This window comes from Artemia franciscana, chromosome 21 (genome assembly GCF_032884065.1).
Source record: "Artemia franciscana chromosome 21, ASM3288406v1, whole genome shotgun sequence".
Classification (NCBI taxonomy): Eukaryota; Metazoa; Arthropoda; class Branchiopoda; order Anostraca; family Artemiidae; genus Artemia; species Artemia franciscana.
The window spans coordinates 12448654-12475318 of NC_088883.1; the positions used below are offsets into that span (position 1 = coordinate 12448654).

Below are 26665 nucleotides of genomic sequence, written 5' to 3' on the forward strand. Positions count from 1 at the left end.
GACAACTATTATTAGATTTCCTTGGAAAAAATCTTTTATTCCTCCCTCCTCCATCCCTACTAAACAATTAATCAACAATTATAAAATCCATGTTTATAGGGAGCTTGAGTGAATTCCACACTCATAATCTATAGCCCATCACGTTTCCTGGAACATACCAACAATCACCCAAGCATAAATCTGTTGCTTTTTCTTCGAAGAAACATATAAGGAAAACCCAAACTACTGAGTAGACTTTTTTAATTTTTTATCAAACTAGCGATAATAGGAAAAAGATCAGTGATGATTTGTTAAAACAGTGTAACAGGCAGTAAAATTCTTACCGAAAATCTGCGCCGCTGTTTTATGATTCTGTGCGTATTTGTCAAATCGGCTCTGATTTTGGCTACGTCTATCCTGCCCTTCAACACAAATTTGGTGACGAAACGAGAAAACACCTCTTTGACTAAAATTTTCTTAAAGACTAGAGACCTGTTTAATAAAGTAAATCCCACTATATATCACTTCCTACGTTTTGTTTGGAAATATAGTTTCTTTGGTTAGCTTAAAGGAATAGGCAAACTTTTCTTGTTTTATTAAAGAATGGCTTGTTCTCATTCCCTGTCTAACCCAGTTGAGGAATGATGAGCTTGCTACTGTAGCAAATTTATTATGCTTCCTGAGCTTCTGGGATAGGGAAAGAGTCATTCCTTAATAAAAAAAAGAGAAGTTTGAATGTTCCACTATAGTGAATAAAAGGAAGCATTCTCCCCAATAAAACATAGAACAAAGGGTCAGACACACGGAGATGCTTTCGACGCCGATTTACCAAATCAGCGCCGATGTTTAAAAGAAACTGGCGTCGATTTGAGCTTAAAATTTTTCTATACTGTGTTCCATTGATTATCTGACAAGTAGGATTACTAATCCAGGCGTTTCATGAGGTGCACTTGACGTCAAAGGTTAGTCGGATAGCCACCTGGAACGCTCAGGATTACTTGGTCCGAGGACTTGTACTGTGGATAAGTTGTGTGTAATCAGGTGCATCTCAAGAAACGCTTGGATTAGTGTGCTAACTGCCGGATAAATAACCGGACAAGTAATCAAACGAACGGTTTAAGACAGTCATTGGGAAGAAACTGAAGAAATTAAATTTCAAGGAAGAAGTGAAGAAATAGCCTTAAAATGAAGCTAGGTCAAACATTTCCAGATTTTAAAGCTGATACATCTCATGGACCAATTTCATTTCATGAGTGGATTGGCGATAGGTTAGTATATAAATTTTAGTAGTCTCTTTTGTAGCTAGCAAAAGCCTACAGAATTTCTGGCACAAAGCTTAGAAATCTACAGAAATAGGGTCAATGTTGATATTACCTGAACAATTGTTTTGGGTCATGAAACTATTGTTAATAGATACATTTTGACTTTTGAAAAATCATTTCACTCTTGCAAAACTACCACCAGCTTACCGTTATGGAGTTATTATATATTTGCACATTGGGGGGGTGGGGTTTAAAGCATAGCATATATTAAATACAGCAATGATTAGCTTAAATATTTAATATATGCTATGCTTTACCATCACATCCCTAATGTGTAAATATATAGCCCAAATTTGTTTGAAAACTAGCCTATTACAGATTTGTGATTTCAAATATCCAATCAATGAAAACAGAAATGATTGCAATTCTATATGTATAAATACAAGAATATTTTGGCTGGAATAACTCCACAATGGCGAGTTTATGGTAGTTTTGTAAGAGAGAAAAGATGTTCCAAAAGTCAAAATGCATCTCTTAACAATAGTTTCATGACCCTAAACAATTGTTCAGGTAATATCAATATTGACCCAGAAATAGGCCTAACAGGAATTGCCTATAAATAAATTGGTAAATTTATAGCAAACCATTTAACTGGCTTTTGTATAAAGTGAATATACCACTTGATGCCTTTTTTTATGTTCTTTAAAAATATAATGATTGCTTTTATCTTAAATTGATATTTAAGCTCTTAAAAATGACAAATTTTTTAAAAAAATTTGACAGTTCATATAACTAACCAATAAAGCAAACATACCACTTGATGTCTTTTTTATGTTATTTATGAATATAATAGTTGCTTCTACCAAAAGGTCAAATTTGATTCAAACTTTGATTCAAATCTGGTCAAATTTAATTCAAACTTTATATGAAAGCCAGTTATATGGTTTGCTATAATTTTACCAATATATCAAGCTTATGAAATTGAGCTTAAAAACCTAAAATTAAGATAAAACATTTATTTTCAAAATATAGACAAGCTAAGAAAAGCCTATCATGTATACACTCTTCTAGGCCCTAATAATATAAAGCAAGTTGATATAGTAGCTTTATAACATTTTCCCAGGGTTTACATTAGGCCCTGAAATCCTTACCAAAAGTCTTATTCACTTAATATACCAGAGCTAGTACCAGATAATTTTAAAATCATGGTCACAGGACCATAATTAAGCTACATTAAATCATATATCCATTTAGATAAGGCGGCACTAAACATTCTATAGAAAATATTGCTGGTGACATTTTGAGGCTATGATCTGACATCCTAGTCTAGCCTCCATACAGCTTAGATCCAATCTTCATCAACTTCTTTCTTGGAGATTTCTAGGGCTTGAAATTGGATATGGGCTCTTACAGGCTGTTCCTGGGTGAGACAGAACAGACTGAGAAGAAGTGTTGGTGCTCTTTCCTGTTGCAACAGGGGATTTACAGCTTCCTGTTTGTCCTCTCATAGTAGTTTAGAGGTATAGACAAAAGATTTGACTAAATAGGTCACTTTCCAGCAGCTTATAAGTTGTTATTACATCTCCTCTTTTCCTGCAGTACACTAAAGTAGAGAGTTTCAGTATGGTTGAGACATTCCTTTTAGGTTTTGCCTTTTGGTGCTGAGATAAGCTTTGTTGCTCTTCTTTAAGCAATCCAGTGCCTTCACATCCATCTTATAGGTAGGTGAAGCCAAGATCATGCTAAATTCCAGGTGAGGACATTCCTTGGCTTTATAAAGCTTCATTATCACACATGGCTTCCTAGTGATGAATCTTTGTTTTATGAATTCAAGGCTTGGTTTACTCTTGTCACTTGGGCTTGTATGTGACAATGAAGCTTCAACTCATAGTCAACATTAACCCCAAGGTCCTTCTTCTGATTGATTGCCTTAAGCTGGATATCTATTAAACATATGGTTATTTTTGATTGCTGCAGCAAAGATGTAGGACTTTGCATTTTGAGGCACTGAGCTCAAGACACCAATCTGATGACCATTTGGATAGCTGGTTCAAATCTTCTTACATATTTTACTGGTTTACATCATCTTGAGCTAGTCCTAGGAGCTTGTAATTATTACCTTAAATTACCTTAAATCACAGCTTGGAGTGATATAAGGATTATCCATCCTTGTGATGCTCCATGAGAAAAAAGAATTCGTTTGGTGTAGATTGTGGCTGTTAGATTAGACTCTTGTGGAGGACTCTGCAGCTTCCCAATTGTAAAGGAACTCCTGGCAGAGCCATTCCCTATTAAGGTGGGACTTGAACATGTCAGTTGAAGTAGCAGAAACTGTTTCTTCAGAGAGTTGGTTCCACATATTGATGATTCTTTGGCTGAAGAAGTGGCTTCTATGTCTACTCATGGAATGCTGCATGGAGAGCTTCAAAGAATGTCCTCTAGTACCAGAATGCAAGGGTTGTGCAAAGAGACCATGAAGGGTATTTTTACAGAGGATTTTTTTGGTTAAAATAATGTCACCCCTTTTCTGTTGGTATGTCAGTGTTGGCAGCTTCAAACAATATAGTCTTTCTTTGTATGGAAATTTCTAACCATCTTAGTGGCACAATGCTGGACATCCTCAAGCAACTTCTTATCTTTTTTGAAGAAAGGGGCTGCCAATGACATTCCAACCTCCAGGCATGGATGTACAAGCACCTTATATAACTTCATAAGAACTCTAGGGTGTTGGCTGGAGATGGTTCTTTTTATGATACTGAGGGTTTTATTTGCAGAAGATGAAACAGACTTAGCATGGCTGCTATTGATCTACAATAACCCCAAGATCTCTTTCATCAGAAACAGCAGAAAGGAAGTTGTCTTGAAGGAAATACTTATGATGCTTGTTATGTTTGCCAAAATGGATTACATGACATTTGTCAACATTGAAAGTCAGAAGCCACATGTCAGCCCATCTTCCTAGACTATCAAGATCTGTTTGAATTGATTGCTGTTCAGAGGGAGTAGCCACTTTTCCAACTAGTTTTGAGTCATCAGCATAAAGGGTAATAAGATTTGAAAGAAGGGTGGGTAGTTCATTAACATAAAAGTTGAAAAGTGTTAGTCCAAGAATAGTGCCCTGGGGCACGCCACTTAATACAGTTGTGGGAGAAGAGAAATGAGGAGTTCCTTGCAAATCAAAAACTCTGACACTCTGTGATCTTTCAGAAAGGAAGCCCATAATCCACTGTACAACACCTTCATTGACACCTGCAGCCCTCAATTTGATTATGAGGAATTCATGACAAACTTTGTTGAATGCTCTGGACAGATCAAGAAGAATCATGTCGACAAGAAAACCCTTATCAAGCAGTGTAGTCACTAATTCATATGTTGGGATAAGGTTAGTGTCCACAGATCTACCAGAGCTGAATCCATGTTTTGATGTGGAAAGGATATTATTGACCTCAAGATGTTCAATTAGAGCTTTATTAACAAATCTATCAAGCACCTTAACAACTGCAGAGGTGATGCTTATAGGACAGTAATTTTCTGCTGAGTCTCTTCGTCCCTTTTTATGGATTAGAGTTATATAAGATGTTTTCCAATCACGTGGTAGTTCCCCATTTTGAAGAGATAACCGGAACAGCATGCACAGGGGGTAGCTGAGAGTTATACTTATTTACATCAAGCTTCTCAAGGCTATTGAAAACCATTACTTCACTTACTGACAGATCAGGCATAGGGAAAAGCACTTCATATGATGGAGGATCTGGTGAGGAGCTACCTGAATTTTGGGTAAAGGCAGAAGCAAATTGTGCATTTAGAATGTCAGCCTTATCTATTGGAGATGAGTGTAGTACACTGTGGTCAACAAGGTCAGGAATAGTATGATGATTTGGGTTTTTAGAAGAGACATGTCTCCAAAAAGATTTTGGGTTTAACTTGATCTCAGAAGCTAATTTTTCCTTGTAGGCAGATTTCAGTTTTTTTTTACAGAATCTGTTACACAATTCTGTACTGCCTTATAAAATGACAGGGTCTCCTGGTTCCTCTTCTTCATATACTGTTTCCAAGCCCTTGATTTCTGGTTAATCAGCTTTTTAACTTCCTTAGTGAGGAAGGGAAGTGTTTTGGGCTGTTTCCTAAAAATAACTCTGGAATGTTTCTTTTCAAGAGCAGGAAGAGTTTTTTTTTTGAAATTTAACCATGACTCATTGATGTCACTGGTGATAAGCATTGACCAGTTGGCAGATGAAGTTCCTGCTGTATTGCCTCATAGTCAGTGAAAGTCTGAGGACGAAATTTAGGTCGAGGACGACTATTTAGGGACAACACAGACAGAATAACTAAGTGGTCACTACTAGCAATTGGCGGTAAATAATTATTACAAATGAGGGAATCAGTATCACACAATATGACGAGGTCTAACAGCAAGGGATTCTGACCAGCTCTATAGCGTGTAGGCTTATCAATAGTCTGACAAAGAAAATTATTTGATAGGCAAGATAAAAAAGGTGAGTCTCTACTATCCACTCAATTGCAGGAAAATCAAAATCTCCAGTGATTATTAACTCAAATGAGCTAGGAAGGGATATTGAAGATGTCATTTCAAATGACATCTTCAAATTAGATTCAAATTAAATTATCTGCAAATTAGATTCAAAGAATTGTTCAAGTAGATTGTCAAATTGTAGACATACATGCTGAATAATGCAGGACCTAGGATGGTCCCCTGAGGTACTACACTCTTGACTGGTTATAATTCAGAAAAAAAAACAGCATTGCTCTTGCAGTTGTACATCATTACTCTCTGAGTCCTGCCTGTTAAAAAGGCTTTTATCTAATCTACACTATCTTTGTGCACTTCACATGCCTTTAATTTCAAAATTAATAGTTGGTGTTGAACTTTGTCAAAGACTTTGAACTGGTAAAGCAATATTACATCCACTGGTTGATCAATATCTAAGAGTCTAATCACAAAGTCATATGATTCAATTAGGTTGGTATCAATTGAATGTCCCTTTTGAAAACTATGTTTGGCTTTAACTAAGCAGCTGTTTTTTTTAGGTGGGACACTAGTGCTTTGTCTATGAAAATTAATTTTAAAGTAATTTACATACAACCAATGTGAGACTTATTGGCTAATATGTACTGGCAAGGTCCCTTCTGATTTTTGTGTGTATTGGGTTAATATTAACCAGTTTCTAGCCATTTTGAAGTGAGGAAGTTGAGGGGAGATACTCTCCAAGGTCCATGGTAGGTTATAGTTAAGCCTAACTATAGCCTTAGAAAGACTATGTGGGAGTAGCTGTGGTGCATTTGAGGAGACTGAGGTTTGAATTTACTCTTTAGACTGCTTGTTGTAACTAGCTACAGAACTTCAGTTGTTGTAGAACTTCAATCCAATATTTTTGGGGTAAAAAGACTGTGGGGGGGGGGGCAGAAGTTAGTTGCCTTTTAATCATTTCTTACTTAAAAAGGAACTAGACCTTTCATTTTCGACCAAATAAGCTTCCTTCAAAGTTTGTATGACCATTTCATACATCAAAACTTTTTATGCTCCTGATGCATAACTTTCAACCCTTGCCCGAGGGCTCTGGGGGCTGTATCAACCCTGAAACATCATTATATAATCTTTGGAATTAATTGAACACAGTGGGTATTTCACATTTTTGGGTTGGATACATTTGGTGAAAAGAGGTTGTGGGGGCCTGTTACTCTCTGATCACTTTTGGCTTTTAAAATGGGGAACAAAAAATTTTAATTTAAATAGACCCCTTCCAAAGTTTATGAGACCATTCTTTTCCATAAACCTTTTATATCCCAGGGAATAACTTACAACCCTTGACCCTGGGCTTTTTAGGTATGTGTCAACCTGAAAGGCATTGTTATATGATACATAGACTATTTGGAACAAAGTGGCTATCTCAAAATTTAACTGAATTCATTTGGGTAAGAATGGTGGGGGACTAGTTGAACACCAATCACAATTAATTCTTAAAATGGAACTAGAACTTTCAATTTCTAATCAATTAAGCCCCCTCCAAAGTTTATACAACCACTCATGCCATAAAAACCTTATATGGCCTCAGGGTATATCTTACAACAATTGCCCCTGGGATCTGGGGAGTGTTGTTTCAACCCTGCAGTTTTTGTTATATGATCTTTGGTATATTTTGACCAAAATGACTATCTCTAAAATTTGACGTCATGCATTTGTGGAAAAAGGGTATGGGAGAGATGGCTAGTTACCATCTGATGACTTTTGACTTGATTACCTTTGAAGTTTATATGACCACCTTTTCCATAAAAATGCCTCTGGGACATAACTTGCAACACTTCCCCCCAGACTCTAGGTGATTGTGTGGACCCCAAATTTTTTTTATCTGTCTACTTGACTTTTTTGAACCAGAGGGCTATCTTAAGATTTGAAGTGGAAGCATTTTGAGAAAAGAGAGCAGGGGGGGGGCAAGAACTTTTAATTTTCAATCAAACAAGGCTCCTTGAAAGATTATGTCACCACCCTTCCATAAAAACCTTATAGGCCCCTGGGCATAATTTGTAACACTTCCCCTGGGCTCTGGGGGCTGTGTCCCCCCCCCCCCAGAGTTTTTGTTGTCTAATCTTTGAACTTTTTTGAACAAACTGGCTATCTCAAAATCTTGATCAGATGCATTTGGGGAAGAAACAGCTGGGGGGACAGCTGTTCTCCAATCATTTTTATACTATTAAAAAGGTACTGATCATTTCAGCACTACAACTTCTGATTTCCAATCAAATACCTTAAATTTCATCTTCTAGCAACTAAGGTTGAAGAACCTGTAGATGTTGCCAAGTAACATTAACTTGATATTCATGTCACAGTTCAAGAGAAGATCATCACTATTTACATATATACAAGACAGTTTGGTTTCACTATTGGGTGTCACTAGATGTATTGCTGACTGTGTATATTTGAGGGCTAAAAAAGTGGGTGGCTCAGGTGGTGTAAGCTCTGCAATTTAAACCCACTTGGTAGTGGCCACCCTCCAAACGTATGACTGGCCAGCACCAGCCATTACCTGGACAGTTTAAAGTTGAGACCACAGCACAGCAGCAACTTCAGATGAGCTTGTCAGGTGGTAGAGGGTGACAAGTATATAGTGCCATAACTGAGTGTTCACACCTGATAGACCCTGCTGGAGGTTACTGGTTTGTCCCACTGCATCTTCCATGACTTGCTGCTCCACTAAAGGTTCACAATAGTCTTAAAGCTGTCAACTGGTCTGGCTGACATGGTAGATTTGCTGAGTGAATTTTTCAGTGGAACAACATAATCAGTGAAGAAGTTGAACTTCTCACACATTCTCCTAAATTTTTGATGCAGTTTTTCGAGATTTCTCTGTGTTCTGGTGTATTCACTGTGACCAAAAACAGGGTTAATGGTGTCACTGGTCATCATCTTACATGGGAGGTTTACATCCCTTCTCTTTCTACTGTACATTAGGGTAGGCAGGTCAGACTTTTCTAGTTGTTGCTCATAGGAGATTTGTTATTTGGCAAAAGGGAGCTTGGTTGCTCTATGCTGGACTTTTTCAAGTATTTTCATGTCACATTTAAAGTGCAGGCTGGTAACCAACATGCTGAACTGAAGATTGGACAAACAAGGGCTGTGTAAAGCTTCTTGATAACACTTGGTTGGCAACTTGTCACTGAATGCATGATAAAACCAAGGACCTTGTTTGCCTCAGCTTCTTGGTTCAAATAGTGACTATGAAATTTAAACTTATTGTCAATGGGTATCTTAATATCACACTCTTCCTTGGCACTTTGAATGGGTATATCAGCACCTACAGAGTCAACTATGTTATAATTATGGCAGAGGTTGTTTTGACCAAGATGCAGGACTTTGCATTTGCCTGGGTTGAACTTGAGCATCCAGGTTGTTGCCCACAGACAGAGGTTGTTGATCACCAAAAATAAGGCCATTTTTGGTCATATGCACTATGATTGGATCATTGACTACACCTTTGATAAGTTTTGCCACAACCAAGGTCAGGCTAATACGTCAATAGTTCTCAGGCTAGGTTCTAGATCCTTTCTTCAATATTGGAGTAATTATGACTGTCTGCCAATCTCCAGGTAGGCTACTAGGTCTGAAGGAACAGCTTAAATAGGAAATTGATTGGTTTGGCTGCTATATCTGCAAGTTGTTTAAGGAGCCTGGGATGTATACTGTCTGGGCCTTTAGCTTTGTTGGGGTTTAGTTTACTCAGCCTTTTCTTAATCTTGTCAATTGTGATGTAAATTTTTGGCATTGGATGCTCAACCAACCTGGGGACTGAGCATGGTGGCTTGTCAGGGTCTCTACTGAGAAGTTGGATGCAAATGTGTTGTTCATCAAATTGGCAATATCCTCTGGATCTTCTAGCTTTTTTCCTTCAGGGTTGAGCAGAAATGGAATAGTTTGTCTACTCTTATCTTTAGTAGATACATATCTCCAGAATCTCTTTGAGTCGTCTTTGATGTTCAATGCCATGTTATGTTCATAGTCAGATATGAAGTGCCTAGTCAGTTGCCTCAGTTTATTCCTTGCTCTTGCAAAGTGATCCCAGTAGTGTGTGCATTTGCATTTCTTACACTTCGAAAAAGTGTTCTTATTATGGTTCATAGCCCTTTTAATAGGCTGGTTCAGGCATGGCAGTGTTTTTGGTGCATTCACAAATGAACTTGGAAGTGCATGTCCCCTCAGCCAGGAGCAGAGTGTTCTTAAAATTTTGCCGCGCTAGATCAATGTCTCCCTTGACAATCACTTGGTCCTGTTTCTACTGCCTCTATTATCTCCCTGATTTTGCAGTAGTTGGTGTGAGCTTGTTTAGTAAAATTTTTTGTTCATTGACTAAGCAGCAAGATATGGCAGATGCTCACGTGGTCACTGGCAGCAATGGGAGGGAGGTACTCAGTGTTCACTAACAATCCTGGGCTGTTAGTCATTGTCAAATCTAGTAGGGATGGCATCAGGTTATTCTTATACCAGGCTGGTTGGTCTATTACCAGATATAGGCTATTGCTTCCCATATATTCAACAATTGGGTTACTGACAATAGAGCTTTGTTGATAACCCAAGCCCTCAACCCATTTTAAATCCTGAAGATTCAGGTCTCCAAGAAGAACTAAGCTTTAATTATTATGATTGAATGCTTATTCAGCCAACTGAATTAGAGCTTTGTAAGACATTAAATAGAAAAAAGAACAAGTTTTTATGACACTTGAAATCTATCAAGTTGCATATAGTGATTGCAAATTCTGTTGGTCTGTCCGTCTGTCGGTCCTGGTTTTGCTAGTTTAGGTACTTCCAGATAAGCTAGGACAATGAAATTTGGCAGGCGTATCAGGGACCAGACTAAATTAGAAATAGTCATTTCCCCAATTCGACCATCTGGGGGGGGGGGGCGGTTAATTCAGAAAAATTATAAAAAATTAGGTATTTTTGGTTCAAGGCTCAATCGGATTTAATTAAAATTAAATAAAAAAAAGTTTTTTAAAAGAAAGTAAGGAGCGACATTAAAACTTAAAACGAACAGAAATTACTCCGTATATGAAAGGGGCTTTTCCTTCTCAACGCCCCGCTCTTTACGCTAAAGTTTGACTCTTTCTCTTAACTCTACATTTTAAAACAGTAAAAAAATTTAGCGTAAAGAGCGGGCGTTGAGAAGGAAAAGCCCCTTTCATATACGGAGTAATTTCTGTTCGTTTTAAGTTTTAAGGTTGCTCCTTACTTTCATTTAAAAAACTTGTTTTTTTTTTATTTAATTTCTGAACGTTTTTGAATCAATGCATGTTTTGATTTTGGCTCTCCATAGAGGAATAATTAAAACGAAATTTGTATATTTATTTGTTTTGGCTAAATGGCTTTCTCATAATTTTGATCGAATGATTTCGAGAAAAAAAGAGCGGGGGAGGAAGCCTAGTTGCCCTCCAATTTTCGGTTAATTAAAAAGGCAACTAGAACTTTTAATTTTTTACGAATCTTTATATAAGTAAAAGATATACGTAACTTATAAATTAGCTTACGTAAAGAACTTTTGTATTCTCATGTTTTTATTACATATATGAGGGGGTTCGCCCCCTTGTCAGTACCTCGCTCTTTACACTAAAGCTTAAATTTTGTCCCAATTCATTAAGAAAGACCCCTGAATCACAAAAGCCGCAGAATAAATAGTTGAAATTACTAAAAATACTTTAGCGTAAAGAGCGAGGTATTAGGAGGAGGTGAGCCCCTCATATGGGTAATAATTTCTGTTCATTTTAAGTTTTAATGCTGCTGCTTACTTCCAGCTGAAAAAAAACTCTTTCATATTTATTTTTTCATTGTTTTTTTAAGTAATGCTAGTAAATCTTCCCCCATGACAAATTCCTCGATGGAACGCTCCCCCAGCATATCCCCCTCTTCTCAACCCCTGCCTCCAACCAAAAAATCCTCCTGAAAACGCCTGTACACTTCCCAATAACCATTACTAAATGTAAACACTGGTCAAAGTTTTGAACTTGTAACCCTTCCCACGGGGACTGTGGGGGAGTAAGTCGTCCCCAAAGACATAGTTATAAGGTTTTCGACTACGCTGAATAAAATGGCTATCTCAGAATTTTGATCCGGCGACTTTGGGAAAATAATTAGCGTGGGAGGGGGCCTAGGTGCCCTCCAATTTTTTTGGTCACTTAAAAAGGGCACTAGAACTTTTCATTTCCGTTAGAATGAGCCCTCTCGCAACATTCTAGGACAACTGGGTCGATACGATCACCCCTGGGAAAAAAAACAACAAATAAACACGCATCTGTGATCTGCCTTCTGGCAAAAAATATAAAATTCCACATTTTTGTAGATAGGAGCTTGAAACTTCTACAGTAGGGTTCTCTGATACGCTGAATCTGATGGTGTGATTTTCGATAAGATTCTATGACCTTTAGGGGGTGTTTCCCCCTATTTTCTAAAATAACGCAAATTTTCTCAGGCTCGTAACTTTTGATGGGTAAGACTAAACTTGATGAAACTTATATATTTAAAATCAGCATTAAAATACGATTCTTTTGATGTAGCTATTGGTACCAAGATTCCATTTTTTAGAGTTTTGGTTACTATTGAGCCGGGTCGCTCCTTACTACAGTTCGTTGCCACGAACTGTTTGAAAAGGAAATAACTAATCTTAAAGTACACTGATCTGTGAGAAAACTCACGTTGAGACCCATAATCACGTTGAGACCCGTTACCCATTGAGGCCCATTTTTAAACTTATAAATGACTGATTGGATCTTAATGAAATTTGATATTTAGAAGGATATTGTGTCTCAGAGCTCTTAGCTCAAATCCCGACCGGATCCGGTGGCGTTTAGAGGAGTTGGAGGGGGAAACCTAAAATCTTGAAAAACGCTTAGAGTGGAGAGGATTGGGATGAAACTTGATGGGAAAAATAAGCACGAGTCCTAGATGCATGATTGACATAGCTGGAACAGATCCACTCTCTTTGGGGGAGTTGGGGGGGAGGGTTAATTCTGAAAAATTCGAAAAATGAGGTCTTTAACTTGGAATGGAGTGATCGGATCTTAATGAAATTTCATATTTAGAAGGATCTTGCAACTCAGATCTCTTATTATGAGTTCTGATTGGTTCCAGTGTCATTGGGAGGAGTTGGGGGGAACCAGAAATCTTGGAAAAGGTTAAGAGTGGATAGATCATTGAAACTTGATGGGAAGCATAAGCACAAGTCTAAGATACGTGACTGACATAACTGTACCGGATCTGCTCTCTTTGGGGGAGTTGGGGGGGGAGTAATTTGGAAAAACTAGAAGAAGTGAGGTATTCGTAATTTATGAATGGGTGATCAGATCCTTAATGAAATTTGATATTTAGAAAGATCTTGTGCTTCAGAGCTTTATTTTAAATCCCGACCAGATCCGATGACATTGGGGGGAGTTATAGGGGGAAACCGGAAATCTTGAAAACATGAATATTGAGGTATCTTTATCTTATGAATGGGTGGTTGGATCTTAATGAAACTTGACATATAGACATATATCTTATGTCTCAGATGCTCCTCTTTCAATTTGAATTGGAACCGGGGACATAGGGGGCTGGAGGGGGTAAATAGAAATCTTGGAAAACGCTCAGAGTGGAGAGATCGGGATGAAACTTGATGGGAAGAATAAGCACAAGTTCTAGATACGTGATTGACATAATTGGAACGGGTCTGCTCTCTTTGGGGGATTTGGGAGGGGATTTCCAGTGCTTTGGCGAGTTCGGTGCTTCTGGACGTGCTAGGATGATGAAAATTGGAAGGCATGTCAGGGACCTGCACAAATTGACTTGATAACAGCCGTTTCCCCAATTCGACCATCTGGGGGCTGGAGGGAGAGGAAAAATTAAAAAATAGGTACTTTTAACTTACGAATGGGTGATCGGATCTTAATGAAATTTGATATTTAGAAGGACCTTGTGTCTCAAAGCTCTTATTTTAAATCCCAACCATATCTGATGAAATTGGGGGAGTTGGAGGAGGAAAGAGGAAATCTTGGAAAACATTTAGAGTGGAGAGATCAGGACGAAACTTGGTGGGAAGAATAAGCACAAGTCCTTGATACATGATTGACATAACTGGACTGAATCCAGTCTCTTTGGGGGAGTTGGGGTGGTGATGTTAATTTGGAAAAATTAGAAAAATTGAGGTATTTTTAACTTAAAAACGGGTTACCAAATCTTAATGAAATTTGATATTTAGATGGACATCATGTCTCAGTGCTCTTGTTTTAAATCCTGACCAGATCTGGTGACATTGGGGGAGTTGGAGGGGGAAACCGGAAATCTTGGAAAACGCTTAGAGTGGAGAGATTAGGATGAAACTTCGTGGGTAGAATAAACAATGTCGCAGATACGTGATTGATGTAACCGGACTGGATCCGCTCTCTTTGATGGAGTTAGGGGGGGGGGGGTCAGTGCTTTGGCAAGTTCAGTGCTTCTGGACGTGCTAGGACAATGAAAATTGGTAGGTGTGTCAGGGACTTGCACAAATTGGCTTGATAAAGTCATTTTTCCCGATTCGACGATCTGGGGGACTAAAGGGAGATGAAAAATTAGAAAAAATTAGGTATTTTTAACTTACAAATGGGTGATCGGATCTTAATGAATTTTGATATTTAGAAGGACCTTGTATCTCAGAGCTCTTATTTTGAATCCCGACCGGCATTAAGCCTTTGATTTTCTTTTTAAAAACAATCTATTGGTTCTTAGAATTTTACTAGAGCTCATGTCATATGAGCTCTTGGCTCTTAGCTCTTTTGACCTTGTCACAAGTGCCATGTGAGCTCTTAGCTCTTGTTTTTAACTGCAAGTAAGGAGCGACATTAAATTTAAAACTAACAGAAATTACTCCGTATATGAAGGGGCTGTTCCCTCCTCAACGCTCTGCTCTTTACGCTTATTTTTTTTGACTGTTTTAGAAAGTAGAGTTGAGAGAAAGAGTCAAACTTTAGTCATCCAGTAATAGGACCGCTTGATCAGTAGAGTGACATTTGCGAAATCTGAACTGTAGCTGATATGTCATTTCAAAATGATCAAAAAACACACTATTCTATTATACAGACAACGTTCAATTATTTTAGATAAAGTTGACAGAAGCGATATTGGCCGATAATTTGACGCATTTTTTTTCTCCCCTCCTTTGTAAAGAGCCAATATTCTTGATCTTTTAATGACGAAGGAAACGTCCCGTTTTTTAAATGCCAGGTTTATTATACGACATAAAACACGTGTGATTTGGGGGAATATTTTTTTTAACCGAAATGTCAATGATCCATCAATACCCTCAGGATTATCATTTTTCAAAAGAGTAACTACATTCTTTAATTCTTGTTCAGAAACTGGTGTTAAAAATATTGACTACTCATGTAATGGCGGAAGGAATTTTCTGAAATCATTTTTATTTTGAATGATATTAGCTTCATGAGGGTATTAAGTGACGACAAAAAAAGAAGGAAGTGATACAATAGGGGGCTTATAACAAACACAACACGCAACATTCTTATTATGTATTTTCAATCGAAAGTTAAAAATTCAAATTTCATTTCCTCATATAAGTCATCAAAATCTGTAATTTTTCGCAAATGAATATCATGACGTACATAACACCCGATTCCTCCTTTATTTTTTGATACTCGTGAATCTTCAAAGAAATTATAACCTTGAATTTGGACTGAAGAAGAAAGATTATCATTAAGAAATATTTCACATACCCCAATCATATAAGTCATCACAATCTGTTATTTTTCACGAATGAATATCATGACGTACATAACACCCGATTCCCCCTTTGTTTTTTGATACTTGGGATTTTACAAAGAAATTATAACCTTGAATTTGGACTGAAGAAGAAAGATTATCATTATGAAATGTTTCACACACTCCAATCAACAATACATCATGACAGGGAAGAAACGCCAATAGAAAATCTATTTTACTCGTAATACCACAACAATTCCTAAATATTGTCCAAAATGAACTTCGAGTTGCTACATGATCTATATCATTACCGTTAATGTATTTATTTTGGGGGAGAGCCGCCACAAATTCATCCATATTACCAAAATCCTCTTTCTCTAAGTCATTCACTAGAATTTTTTTAAGGTCAAGCGGATTAGCCTCTAGCATGCCAAGCCTATTCCCAACATCTGTAAATTTAGACATCAATTCTTAGTAGATGAATAATCGCAGGACGTGCCCCCAAGCAGGTCATCATATTTGACCCACTCTTCAGAGTTCAGGTGACGTACTTCTAACCATGGATCCGCTCCCTTTTGTTTGATCCTGGAGGACTCACATTTTCCAACTTCGCGCAGATCTTTAGCCTTAGCAAGAAGGCCGTTCCTGATATCTTTGAGTTTGGGAGGAAGATCAGACACAACGCGAGCTCCCGAACCTTTTAGCTTCCCCACATTACTCATAATTAATTGCACGTCTTTGTCGTTGCTAAGGGAAAGAAAACCTGGTTTTAACGTCATAGTTTTTCGATGAGAAAATAATATCGAGTTTATCCAGTTTCGCCAGCTTCGCATTAATGCTAACTTTGAAGTCCTCAAAATCCTTTTTGCTCACGCTCGCCTTCATTAAATAAATTAATAATTACGATCTAGTTTGAATCACGTTAGATCATTCCTTGCTATCAACAATAATCTGATGCAAAAACAGATTTAGCACGGTTGATTTCAGCGAGATGCTAACACCTTGAATGACCAGCCAGGGAATAACAATTGTCTTACTTTTTATTGAGATTATATCCAAAAAAAGTGTGTGCAGTGCAGTGTTTTCACTTTCTCATTTTTTAAATCCCTAATAAAGAGCTGAAAAATCCCTAGAAATCCCCATCTTCAGTTCCAAAATCCCTAAAAGTCTCCCATTTTCTAGTTACTCCCTCAACCGCTTCTCCCTATCTCATTTTACCCGTACCATTGAAAGGTAACATATTTTGGCTTCTTAGATTGAAGTCTAGCTATCACTACCATAATAGAATGTCTTGTCATGCCGTTTAAAGTGCTTTTTAATCATCAACTAAATACAAATAGCTTCAAATATACTTCAAATAATATTAAGCAAATAGAATAGAAAATGTAATACTGTAATGTAGATTACAGTCGCCTACAAGATGTTTAATACTGTTCAATCGTAACTGGTAAAACGCAATCAGACCTTATCTTCCCCTGATGTGTCTTCAACATTTTTTGTATGGTGGCTGAAGCTTTCACCGTTCTCTTGTGGTGAAGTAACTGATCATCTTCATATTCCACACTTTCTTGAGCCCTTTTCATTCCATATTTTGTTTTTAGAATCTCCCGCAAAGTTAATGTTTTCAATTTATTCTGACGGTCAGTTTTTACTACTTTTACAGCACTGAAAAACCTCTCAACATTGACACTTAAAAATGGAATAGTGGAAATAAATAATACTGCCGGTTTCAGGTTAGGATACAAATTCTGTTCCGGCAGCATTTTTTTTTTCACCAATACCAAACACCAGCAGGTCACGGCATCCATTGTTTTGACGTTTTCAATATCGATGAGGCTCTGCCTCCTCTACTCCTGCTCGGTTTTGGTTTCGTCCCATGGGATCTGTCCATACTTCCTAACAAAAGGTAGCAGAGAGGCAGGCTGAAGTGATTGGGCTGACACTGGGTCAACCATTTCAGCATATTTGTAAATGTCGTCTTCGAAATGGAACCTTTTCTGTATCTGGCCTACTGCTTTGATATGGAACGTCTGTGCAGCTTTGAGAACTACTTCGATTGAATCAGGGGGGACGGCCGTATCTGACCTTGACGTACAGAGGGAATCTTGTCCGTTCGGACGCAAGTAAACGCTTTCAAGGGGAAGTTAAAACTTCCGATTGTTCTCATCGATTTCTAAAGCACTAGTTGATTCCACATAGTCCTTCTGCAGGAAGTTCAATGCTGAGACCAATGTTTTAAGCTTTGTTTATACCCCAAAACTAGAAATATTTTGGTTTCAAGAGCTCAAATTGTGCTTAAATTTGAATTTGCGACAGAAGTAATTGTTATATTTGTAAAGAACTTAAAAAAAAGACATCGAGTGGTATGTTCACTTTATTTGTAAGTCAAAAAAATGAACAACAAAAAATTTACCAATTATATAGTATGAAGGTTCATGATTTTCCCCTGGGTACGTAGGCTTGCCAAAAACACACAATCCATTTATTCCAACATGTGCCATTGTTTTTAACGGCTGTCAAATGGCTGTCAATTTGTTTGTCTGTTAAAAACTAGGGTAATGAAACGGTAAGAGAGGTGTTCGAATATTTATAGCCTAACTCTAATATTCACGTCAGTACTTATAAAGCTGGCTACAAGTTCGAGTTCTAGTTTTTTTTTGATTTTACACAAAAATCGTAAACATCATACAAGTACTGTGGAGAAAAAGAATCGTACATGCAATGCTTGTCAAAAGAATTTACTACAGTAAGACCAACTACGTACCCTATAAAACTATCAAAATATATTATAACTTTATTTATCTGACCTGTAAAAAAATGACATGCACTCTACCAATTAATCTTATGAGAAAACAACCCAAAAATGATAAACCATATGACTTCATTAATCGAGAACAGTCCAAGCTGAAATTATTGTTCGAAGCCCACATCAGCATGGAACTGTTTCAAACAGTTCTTTATTGCAAGTTTGTTACTTAGGAGTCCTGTACATCTCAAAATCTGTGTGGTGTTAAAGTTTTTTAAGCAACTGAAGAAGTTCTTCTCCGTGATTCCAATTTCAATTCGCAAGGAAACAGATCCTAAATCGAAATATCCTGCTTCTCTGATCAAGAAGATGATGATGATGAACAAATTAAAGGAAAACCCCCAAAATTTCCCTAAAAGTCCATGGGAGAGGAAAAAATCCCTAGAAAATCCCCAAATCCCTAAAAAAAACTCTCGCCCCTAAAAGACTTAAAAATCCCCATTTTAGGGGGGAAATCCCCATAGTGGAAACACTGGTGCAGTATGAACTCTCAATCAAGACTGAATAGTATCAATGTACTTGATTGACCAAATTTGGTACACAAATTTTTGACATTTTGTTACACTAATTTTTTTAAGGCGTGTTGGACATTTTATGACTAAAACATGCACATTTTTTGTGCTCTAATGCCAGACAGTCAACAATTATTGTTATTTTTTAACTTGTATGTTATTTTCAGAAGCTACGATTTATCTTCTTTGTCGCTTTTTTCATTGTTTGTTTTATTTTTCTCTTTTTTTTCCTCAAAAGATGGTCAGAGCATACACAGGAAGGAGAGTTCCTCCTGAAACACCATGGACCCTTGTTTATTGATGGTGTTCAAATTCTGACAACTAAAATTGTGCTTCATCATTGCTTTAAATGCCTTTAAGTGCATTAAATATTGTTTTCATTTTTTAGCTGGGCTATCCTGTTCTCGCATCCTGCTGACTATACCCCAGTATGTACTACTGAGCTAACCAGGGTTGCAAAATTAATGCCTGAATTTCAGAAGCGAAATGTTAAAGTGATCGCTTTATCCATTGACTCAACTGAATCACACAAAGGATGGATCAAGGTAATCTGACAAGCATATGTACACAAAATGCATATATCTAAAACGGAGAGTTTAGGAAACTGATAAGTTCCTCCTCCCCCACAGAAAGATCCCCCTACGGAAAAATCCCCCTTCCCCTGTGAAAAATTCTCCCAAAATGGGAAATTGAGCAGCCAAAAAGAAAGTATGACAAATAAAAATAATAAGAAAAGAAGAAATTTTGAAATATTCTAATATTCCAAGATATTGGCAGAATGCCACCATGCAAAAAGTTGGGTAGTATAGTAGTAATGCTACTTGGCAGTTTTCAAATTTGTTGGCAGATGCTGTCTGAAAATACCACTTTTATACATAAAGATACTTTTTGCTCAAAGAATAGCTATCAAAACACAAGTTGTGCTGCTAAAGTGTGGGTAGCTTTTGGAATTCTACTACCGGCAGGATTGGAACTTTTCCTACCTGGCAGAATATATGGTGTAGAAAATTCTGTAGTATTTATTTAAAGATTTTCATTTATTCTTTTTCTTTGTGTTTTTTTGGGTTGAGTTACCATAGCAGCATAAGATAAATATTAGAGAAAATAATTGAAAGTTTGAAATTAGCTGCAATTGTAGAAGAGTTGACTATAATGGAATGGTGTAAAATCGAACAGTTTATGATTGTTTCAAGCGGTTTGTGGAGCAGTTTATTAGAACTATGATGGAAGTGCTCAGATAAACAGGCTGAGACTAAGAAGTACGATTAAATACTGCCCATGGGTTTAGTCGTTTATTGACTCTAGACTTCACGAGCCTAAATGTTAGAGAGAGAGAGAGGGGGGGGGCTGGATTTTATTAACCGTCTGGTCACTTTTATTAAGTGATATTGGTGATATTACTATCAAAATGGCTTCATAAAAAGACATAACTAAACACGCATCTGAGATCTTTTGTCTAAGAAAAGAGAAAATGCAACATTCCACATTTTTGTAGATAGGAGCTTGGCACCTCCATAGAAGGGCTCTAAGATACGAAATATAATGATGCAGTTTTCTTTATGATCACTTGCCTTTTGGGGATGTTTTGTCCATTCTGGGAAAATCAGGCAAATTCTCTCAGGCTCTGGGCATTTGATCTGTAACATTAAACTTAATCAACTTACTATATTTGGAATCAACGTAAAGAAAAACATTTCTTTTGATGCATTATTTTGCTATCGAAATTTCTCTCTTTTAAAGTTTTGGTTACTATTGGTCCAAATCGCTCCTTGTTAACAGTTTGTTACCATAAACTGTATCTACATCAAGCACTGCATATGTATTTTGGAATACAGGTAGAATAATCCAGAATTCGTTCTTTTCCTATTCTTTTTATTTTTTCTCAATTTCCCTTTGGCCGCTCAATTTTACAAGTGGGAAGGACTTTTTGGGGGAAGTATGCTGGACCCTGATAAAACAACAAAGAAACAAGAAAAGTTATTAATAAATAAAATGATGGCAATTTTAGCCCTCCTTTCCTTTTGCACTGAGGACAGCTTGGTGGATCTCTTTGCCAAAATATATGCTTTATCTTTTCACTGTATTCACTAGCTAAAGATCACCTTTTTTTCTTTTTTTCTTAATTATATTTCTTCATTGTTTTATTGTGTGTCTAGTTTGGCACTAAAACAGAAACAAAAACCACTAACTAACGCCATCTAAAACAGCTTGAAAAATCATAAGAAATCGATCTTAAAATCGAAAATGAAATTAGTTGTTGTATGTTATTTCTTCTTACTCTTGCTTAACAATTTGGCGATAATATATGAACAATTTTGGCTAAAGGTCGCAATGGGTGTTTTTGTGTGCATATAGTGTGACACTTGCCAAGTCTTACAGATAGGCTCAATCTTATTCGTTTAATAGTAGAAAAGAAAAGAAAATTGGTATTTAAGAACCTATCTACTTAGATCTGAAGACACTTCGTTAAAATCCTATCAGTAATGAATCAAAACTAAACTCAAGTTAATCTTGTGTTATTCTCCTTACTCGACTCGTTCTGATCCAAAATTTAAGAGCGATGTAAATACGACAAGTAACAAAGGTAAAAAAACAAAATAAAAAAAAACACAGATTGGCACACGATTTAATAATGTCTCTTGACATATATGAAGAGGTATGCCCAGTATAAGAGTCATCCATTTTTCAGTATCTGTCATTTAGCAGTAGCCAGTTCTATGTGTTTTACTCTGAATTGTGAGCAGTTTTGGGAAAATCATTTGTTTATTTTAATGTATAAACAGATCTTTTTGTTTTAATAAGAACCAAAGTAAATTACAAACAGAGGAACATAGAACTTTGACTAAAACTTACAATAAAAACCATAGAAACTTACAAAAGAAACTCACATATACAATAATATAGAATTAAATATATAATAGAAACAAATTAATTAAATATACAAATATAATATACAAATTAATTAAATATAAAATAGAGACTTACAAAAGAAACCATAAGAAGTTTTCTCCCCAAATATTTTTCTTCTAAACGTTAAAATAATAATAAAATTTGATTGAGTCTAATATAGTGTATACTCTCTTGTGAGGATTGGAAACCTACTGAATACTGATTGGTTGTATAGTGGAGAAGTACTTGCTTCTGTTACCAATTCCATAATATCGCGTGATGGTTTTCACATTAATGATTGGCAATTACTTGCCAATTACCAAAAATGCCCCAACTTCAATATTTGGTGACAAGCTTCTGTGAAAAAATACTCAAAAGAAAGAGACGAAAAAGAAAATTTCAGAAATGATAAATAAAATTATTCTACAGACGCCAGGTTGAAAATTCAGGCTAAGGTACCTTTTTTTCATGTTATTTTCACTGATTTCCTTTTGTACACTTCATCTAGTGTTTTTGTTCTTTCATTTGCTTTTGTAGTAAGGTAAGTTTACTTTGATTTTAGGATATACAGTGTTTCGGAAAGACGGCTGGAGATTTTCCATATCCTATCATAGCAGATACTGACCGGTCACTGGGCACCAACCTTGGTATAATTGATCCTGATGAAGTAAATAAAGAAGGCGTGGCTCTAACAGCACGTGCTGTGTTTGTGATCGGTCCAGACAAGAAAATGAAACTGTCAATTTTGTATCCAGCAACAACGGGTCGCAACTTCGAGTAAGCTTTTTTTGTATTAAGTGAATGTTAATGATTAAACAAAATAAACATTTATTCCCTTTAAAGCTTTGACGCAGGTAAATAAACTTGTAAACAAATTTAGTAGATGTATTATGACACAAAAGAAAATAAAGAAATGGAAACTAACAAGTTTTTTCTGTTTTTAATTGAAGCATGAACTGGTTGAATCCAGAAAATAAATGGTGCTCCTTAACTTTTTTTTGTAACAAATTCCAAGCTTAGAAAAAAAAACAGGTAAAATTCTTGGAATCAGCTCATTTTTTGCTCTTATAATTTCAGTGATCCAATTGCTTTGCCCTATGCAACTTCTCCCCAAAACGTCGACATTTTTACGATTTAATTTGCAATTGACCTATTTTTGTATGTGTTTTTTTTTTTTATTTATTTATTTACCCATAGAAAGAATCTGCCGGACTATTCAGTCGAATGAATAAATTTAGATGGGTTCATCTTTTTAATGGTGGCATACATTTAAATCAAAAATGTATACTTTTGAATTAGTTTTGGCAGAGACACCTCTTGTGGAATGTACTTTATTATATATTGTGGATAAAAAAGATAAATTATTTCGTTTAAGTTAGACAATCTGAAGTTGAACTTCGTATGTTCAATTAAAGTTAGTAGTAGCACTGTATAGTAAAAATAGCAGCAAAATATTACCATATTAATATCTGCTTTTCAATATTATTCGTATAACTTGGGATTTTTAATTAAAAAGGTACAAATTACGAGCTTGAATGTAAAGATATATAGTCTTCAAATGCTTTGAGATTTGGACAAAAATGCTTATTTATCTGTTCCATGCCCCATGCCAGGCCTGTGTCTGATAAGAAGGGAGACATGGGGCTCGAATTATCCTTACTCTTCTTTGGAAATGAAAGGAAGTTTTCTGATTTTTTTTAAACTAAACACTACACTCTTGGATCTTGATATTTAGATCACATTTGCATGTCCATCTGAACGGATTACTACTTGCTCGTCCCACATGCTTTTGATAATGAGCCAAATTACAATCATACGATCCCCAGAAACATTCCCAGAAGAAGTATTTCAAAAAATTTCCATTGAAATTTTCCTAACCCATAGTGTATGAATTAAAAGTCCTCTTTCGAAATTTGGGTCAGTATATGCAGGATAGCCATTTTGTAATTTGGTTAATTTAGAAATTAGAGATATTTTAGTTTGGCTTTATGAAATTCCAAGTTTCCCATCAAAACTATTACATAAACATCAAAGCTCACCGCCTGCTAACCTAGAAACGACAAAAGACTTCACTATCGTTTGCTTTTACCACTGGCTGATGAGTGAGTATGAAAGGCAAAAGCCTATACAAGAGAAATAAAGAAAGATAGATTCATACATACAAATATTGCACTACAATGTAAATCATAGTTGTAATTTGAGTTTTGTAATAAATCCGTTCTGAGTTGATTTTCCTCGTAGATCATTAAAATACAGTTTTAGATACCTAATTTCTTTTGTTTTGTCAGTGCATCTGTACAAAACTTAGACGGACCCCTTGAGTCCATGTGGATTTTGGCTGTAAAACCCCTTGTCGATACTGTTAAAACAAAAAGCTATTTCCCAATTCAGTCATACCTAGAATTTTGTAAAGGTATTAGAACTATTTAAACTTGGGTAGGTAGTCGTAAAAATGCTAGTTTCGAAACTAGCAAAATTATATGGTGCGTACTGGTATAGCTCATACTACTTAGTAACATAATGAATTTATTTGGAATCAAAGTCAGTCAATATATTGAGAAGCTATATACGAAATCTTCATCTATTGGATAAAAACATTACCACATCTGTACATAGTAAAAATTGAGATGCATAGAGTAAAAATATGTTTATTTTTGGTTTTATTCTCCTCCACTCTTTCAAAAATACTACCTTACTTGTACATAGTGAAATTTGGGATGCATAGAGTAAAAAAGTGTGTATTTTTTGTTTTTTTCTCCTCCACTCTTTCAAAAATATTACCATACCTGTACATAGTGAAATTTGAGATGCGTAGAGTAAAAATGTGTTTATTTTTTGTTTTATTCTCCTCCACTCTTTCAAAAATACTACCATACCTGTACATGGTGAAATTCGAGATTCATAGTTTAAATATTTGCTCCTTTGCAGTTTTGTTGTCCTCTACTCTTTAAAAAATTAAAAATATCTGGTTACCATATATATATATATATTACTATATACCATTTAAAAAAAATAAGGCCAACACAGCTATGTGCGCTTCTCGTCCATCCCAATCTATTCAAAGCCTCCCTCTATACACCCTCCCAGGAAGTTAACCTTTCCCTTAAATGTTTCTTTATGACATCCTCCCACCCCAACCGTGGAGGACCTGCTTTCCGTTTAGCCCCTAGACGGTTGGCCAAAAAGCATAATCTTCGGCTATCTGTCATCCTTCATCAGCAGAACGTGCCCTAGCCATCTCAACCTTTCTCTTATTATGACCCTAAAAAGTGGAATTGAACCACACTTTTCTGTGTGAGAAATTTCCCAGCAATTTCTGTGGAATATGTCTATCAAATCTTCATCCGCTTTTCGGAGCGCCCATGCTTTAAAGCCGTATTTAAACATTCTGATCACTATAGCTTTCAATATTCTAATCTTGGTGTCCAAACTTATCTTCATATTCTACCGAACTCTTTTACCTGTGAAAAAAAAAAACAAAAAAAAACACCCTGAGCCTTGGCTATTCTACTTTTAACATCTTAACTGCTCCCCTTGTCTTTCCGTGTAATACCACCAAGGTAAGTGAAGCTGTTCACCTAAACAAATTTTTTTTTTTACCCAATGTCACCTTTTAATCTTCACTTCTTCCTATCCTTAGCGACTTACTCTTCTTAACATTAATCTTCAAACCTATCTTAGCACCCTGAACTTGCAAAACCTTTAACAGTTCATTCATTTTGCTCACATTTTCATCTGTGATGCTTAAATCACCAGCATAATCCAAGTCCGGGAGAGTTTTTCTTCTCTGTATGATTCCGTGTTCTCCCATTGTCTTTCCTGTGCTCCTTAAGGCAAATTTTATGAAAATCATCCATATAAGGGGGGATAGGACACAACCCTGCTTAACTCCTGATTTAATACGAAACTAGCTGCTAACCTTATTTCCTACCATACCCGTAGATGTGTTATTCTCGTTTATAGCACCCCTCACTTTAATATATTTGTCTGGTATACCGTACGAGGATAAAACCCTCGCTAAAGCTCTTCTGTCAACAGAGTCGAACGCTTGCTCATAATCAATATAACTGAGGATCTGAGTGTTGAACTTCTTTTTTTTTGATTCAGTATGTGTTAGCACACTTCAATATGTTATATTGTGGGTTTAGTGAATGTTTCGGTATTTTGGCGCTTTAACAGATTTCCTTTTTAAAAGACAATGTTCTTAGAGTTACCTGTAAAAAAAAGAAAGCTAATCGATTTGTAACAAAATTGCTTTCACACTTTGCTAGATCTCTTTTCTTGTGGAACATTATTTTCTTTCTCTTCTAGTGAGATTCTTCGTGTAATTGATTCGCTTCAGTTGACAGCTGTGAAGAAAGTGGCCACTCCTGCAGACTGGAAGGTAATAACTTTTGGTAGGGTAATGTCAAGACTGGTCGATGGCGCTTGTGGAGTGTCCGGTGCCAAAAGACACCATAGCACAAGATCACCTAAAATACAATAAACTGGGGATGAATTTCATAGAGGAGAACACTCAAATTCAATGCAAAACATTCTTTAAAAAAGGGATGTAACTAATTGCAATATTATGAAACACAGGTATGGAATTGCAGTTATCCATGCCTTTCAATTATCTAGTTTTATATTTATGCAGGGTCTGGTATCTGATAATTTCGATTTACCAGGTTTCATTGTTAATCCTTGAAAATCTAGATTCTAAATAAGGTATTAAAAACCATTGATCTCAAATAAATGTATAATAAGAGACAATTTTTCAAATAAGTTGTTTGGGTGTAATCCATGGAAAAGAAAATGTTATTTTTGTAGCTTTGATGATGAAGCATAATCATATTTTATATTCTTTTTTTGTTATTTTCTGATTGTTTACACTTGCCAGGGTTACTTTCCGTACACTGCTCGCCCAGTCTTTTGTTTTCTTGTTTAAGGTTTTACTCTTTTATTTATTTAGTTTATTTCGTATTGAAGAGCGAATTCTTAGCTTCGC

At 36.2% G+C, this 26665-nt stretch overlaps 1 protein-coding gene across 1 annotated transcript in view; it reads left to right on the plus strand.

The window, feature by feature from the left end:
• Positions 1-1070: 1070 nt before the first annotated feature.
• LOC136041037 (peroxiredoxin-6-like) overlaps positions 1071-26665 on the plus strand; it is a 31046-nt gene continuing 5451 nt past the window's right edge. The window contains exons 1-4 of the mRNA XM_065725567.1: positions 1071-1247; positions 19178-19334; positions 22241-22455; positions 25990-26062. Coding sequence (XP_065581639.1) covers positions 1165-1247; positions 19178-19334; positions 22241-22455; positions 25990-26062 — 528 coding nt within the window. The 5' untranslated portion in view covers positions 1071-1164. The remainder of the gene's footprint in view (positions 1248-19177; positions 19335-22240; positions 22456-25989; positions 26063-26665) is intronic.